Raw genomic sequence first — 3041 nt, 5'->3', positions numbered from 1 at the left:
AAATTTCGACAATGCCTTTGTTTTAATCCAGGGAAATCAGTGTTTCTAAAAATATTCCCTCTTTCTTCCACTGAACTAGTGTGATTTGTTTTGAATTGTAAATTTTGTACCATTTAAAATAAAAGTCAATTTTGATAGTGTCAAAACTTTTGCCTTAATTTTTCCATTTTATTCAGAGCAGATATATTTCTTTGACTACAAATAGTGGGGAAAAAAAGCAAAAATATAAAATTGTGAGGAAGAAGAAAAAATATAAAATAGTATCAGAAGTGCCTTAAAAATGTTCGGCATGGTTTCTATATAAATTTTAAGTAGCATGAGCTACGTAATATTTTTGTCCATTTTCTCTGTCACTGGCTCAAGGGACCAATTCCGTGAATGAAAATTGCCAGAAGAAAAATGTAAACAAAACTCAAAGGAATATAAACATAATACACATTACTATTGAAGTTCTAAAAGGAAGCTTGGGAGACAGTGTCCAATAAGAGAGAGAAAAAAAAATATTAACAAACAAATAGCAACACTAAGTATAAAGATTTTTTTCCTTTGATGTCATCTTCTGGGATGAAAAGGGCAACCAAATACAGAATCTCAATTCCTAATGCAAACCTCTACCCAATGTTCCATGACAATTTTCAAACTGGGAATCTACTACTTTATACTGAATCACTCCTTTATTTCCATTGTTAGTCTGCTTTCCTATAATAATTTTTTCTACCATAATACTGCTAACACTATAAATATTTTTTCTTTCTCATTCTTTTGCTCAACAGTACTGTGGTTGAAGGGTTTCCTGTTTGGATTGATTAATGTTGTAGTTTTTATGTCAAATAAAATATCTGGAGTTAGTATCCTCCTGGATAAAATTATCATTATTCCACTATACCCAAATGAGGTATAAATATGGAGAAAAGCCAAACATTTGTTCAGATCCTTAGCAAAAAAAATACAAAATATAAAAATAAAGCAAAGACTAGTGTTTATATTTGTTTGCATTTTATTTTTTCAGACTACTCTTATATTGGCTACTATTGCACAAGGATGTTAGTCAAGTTACTCAACTTTTCTAAGCATCAATTTACCCATTTATAAAAAAAATACATAACCATGTCTATTTTGCCATATAGCTGTGATGATTAAATAAGATATGGTACAGGACAACCTAGTCTAAAATAAAGCATGGAATAAATAGTTTTTAATGAAATTTCTATCACACTTGCAGTTCGCAAAAGAGCATTGGTGGTTACATAAATATTCAACTTTATGTGTACATTTTGAAAAAAATATGTATAGATAAACAAGAACACGTACTTAAACCAAATCAAGGAAATAGAGAAATTGCAATTACTTCTAAGCGGAAAAAAAAAATATCCAAGTCCTACGGAGACTGGTAATAATTGAACAAATATTGCAAACAACATGCAAAATAATTTGTGGTAGATAATAATTAGTTACATAGTTCATGTTAATTTTTAAAAAGAAACTGTATGGTAGTTAAATGAAAAATAAACTTTAATATTATTAAAACAACAATGTATTATAAAATATTTTCATTATTAAGAATAACTAGTAAAGTGATTTAAGTTCTATAGCCACTGGTTTTCTAGTCAGTTTTCTAAATCAGTGATTACATGGAACCTACAGATAGCTTTAATGGGAGACACAACATAGTCACCTGCAGGTTAAAAAGAAAGCTGAAGCCAAGGAGCTCAGCATTGCAGGTAGCTGTGGTCTGGATATAGAAGGATAGAGGAGAAGTAAACTTTCATTTCCCTGGTTGAATCTTCACCATGGCACTCATTCAGGTCACTACATATTTTCATTTGCTTCTGTAAAATACTACCTTATGAACCAAGTGTTTGAAGCTTTGTTTTACTTGCTGGTTCCTCAAAGTATAAATAAAAGGGTTCAACATGGGAGGAATAGTAGTGTTGAGGAGAGCTACTCCTTTGGTCAGTGATGCTCTTTGTTTTGCTGAAGGCTTGACATACATGAATATGCAGCTTCCATAAGAGATGGAGATGACAATCATGTGAGAGGAACAAGTGGAGAAAGCCTTTTTCCTCTGACCGGCAGATGGAATTCTCAGAATGGTGCTAATGATGCATATGTAGGACAGAATCACCAATGCCAATGTGAAGAGAAGAGTAACAAAGGCAAAGTAAAAGCCAATCATCTCTAAAAGCCACGTATCAGAGCAAGAGAGTTCGAGAATGGGGAAGTAGTCACAAGAGAAGTGATTGATGACATTGGAAGCACAGAAATCTAACCTGAGGATAAGCATAAGGGGTGGGAAGATGGTCAGAACTCCTGCCAGCCATGAACCAAAGACAAGAAGGGAGCAGACTTTCTTATTCATGATGGTGGTGTAATGCAGTGGCTTGCAGATGGCGACATAGTGATCATAGGACATAGCAGTTAGAAGGAAAAATTCAGACACACCCATGGAGATGAAGAAATATAATTGAGCTAAACAGTTGTTATAGGAAATGGTCTTGACTTTAGTAATTATTGACCCCAAAAATCTGGGGATGCAAACACTGGTGAATGCAATTTCCAAGAAGGAGAAATTCCGGAGGAAGAAATACATAGGGGTCTTTAGATGTGAGTCCAACAAGGTGAGAATGATGATGGTTAGGTTTCCAGTGATGTTTGATAAATAAGTTACGAATAAAAAGATAAAAAGTATAACCTGAAGCTCTGGGTTGTCTGATATGCCCAAGAGTACAAACTCTTTAATCATTGTGTGATTTCTCATTCTGAATTTTTCTCTCTTCCAACAAAGTCTATTGGTGCAAAACAAAGCAAATATGTAGAAGAAGTTTGGTGGTAAAGTATTAAAAATTTAATTTGATATTAATATCTCCAATGATGCTTTTGCAACATCCATCATTCCTATTAAATCAGAAAACATGCACACATCTTCAGTTGTGATCAAATGTGGATCCCAGACATATTTTAAGTCTCTTCATCAATAAATTTATACCAAACCTTGAAGTATTTTCAAATTTTCTGTATGTGCAGTATACCTTTGAATTACA

General features: G+C 33.0%; 1 protein-coding gene across 1 annotated transcript; it reads right to left on the bottom strand.

Annotated features, from left to right (window-relative positions):
* Window positions 1-1819: 1819 nt before the first annotated feature.
* Window positions 1820-2758, bottom strand: LOC114087961 (olfactory receptor 6C3-like). The gene has a single exon (XM_027929485.2). The coding sequence runs from the start codon at window positions 2756-2758 to the stop codon at window positions 1820-1822; it is 939 nt and encodes a 312-aa protein (XP_027785286.2).
* Between the last annotated feature and the right edge of the window lie 283 nt (window positions 2759-3041).

Source organism: Marmota flaviventris, chromosome 3 (assembly GCF_047511675.1).
Source record: "Marmota flaviventris isolate mMarFla1 chromosome 3, mMarFla1.hap1, whole genome shotgun sequence".
NCBI lineage: Eukaryota > Metazoa > Chordata > Mammalia > Rodentia > Sciuridae > Marmota > Marmota flaviventris.
This window is presented reverse-complemented; position numbering and strand designations above follow the sequence as displayed.

Bases quoted from the DNA above. Each gene is read 5' to 3' on its own strand.
- LOC114087961 (XM_027929485.2), bottom strand. From the start codon at position 2,758: ATGAGAAATCACACAATGATTAAAGAGTTTGTACTCTTGGGCATATCA.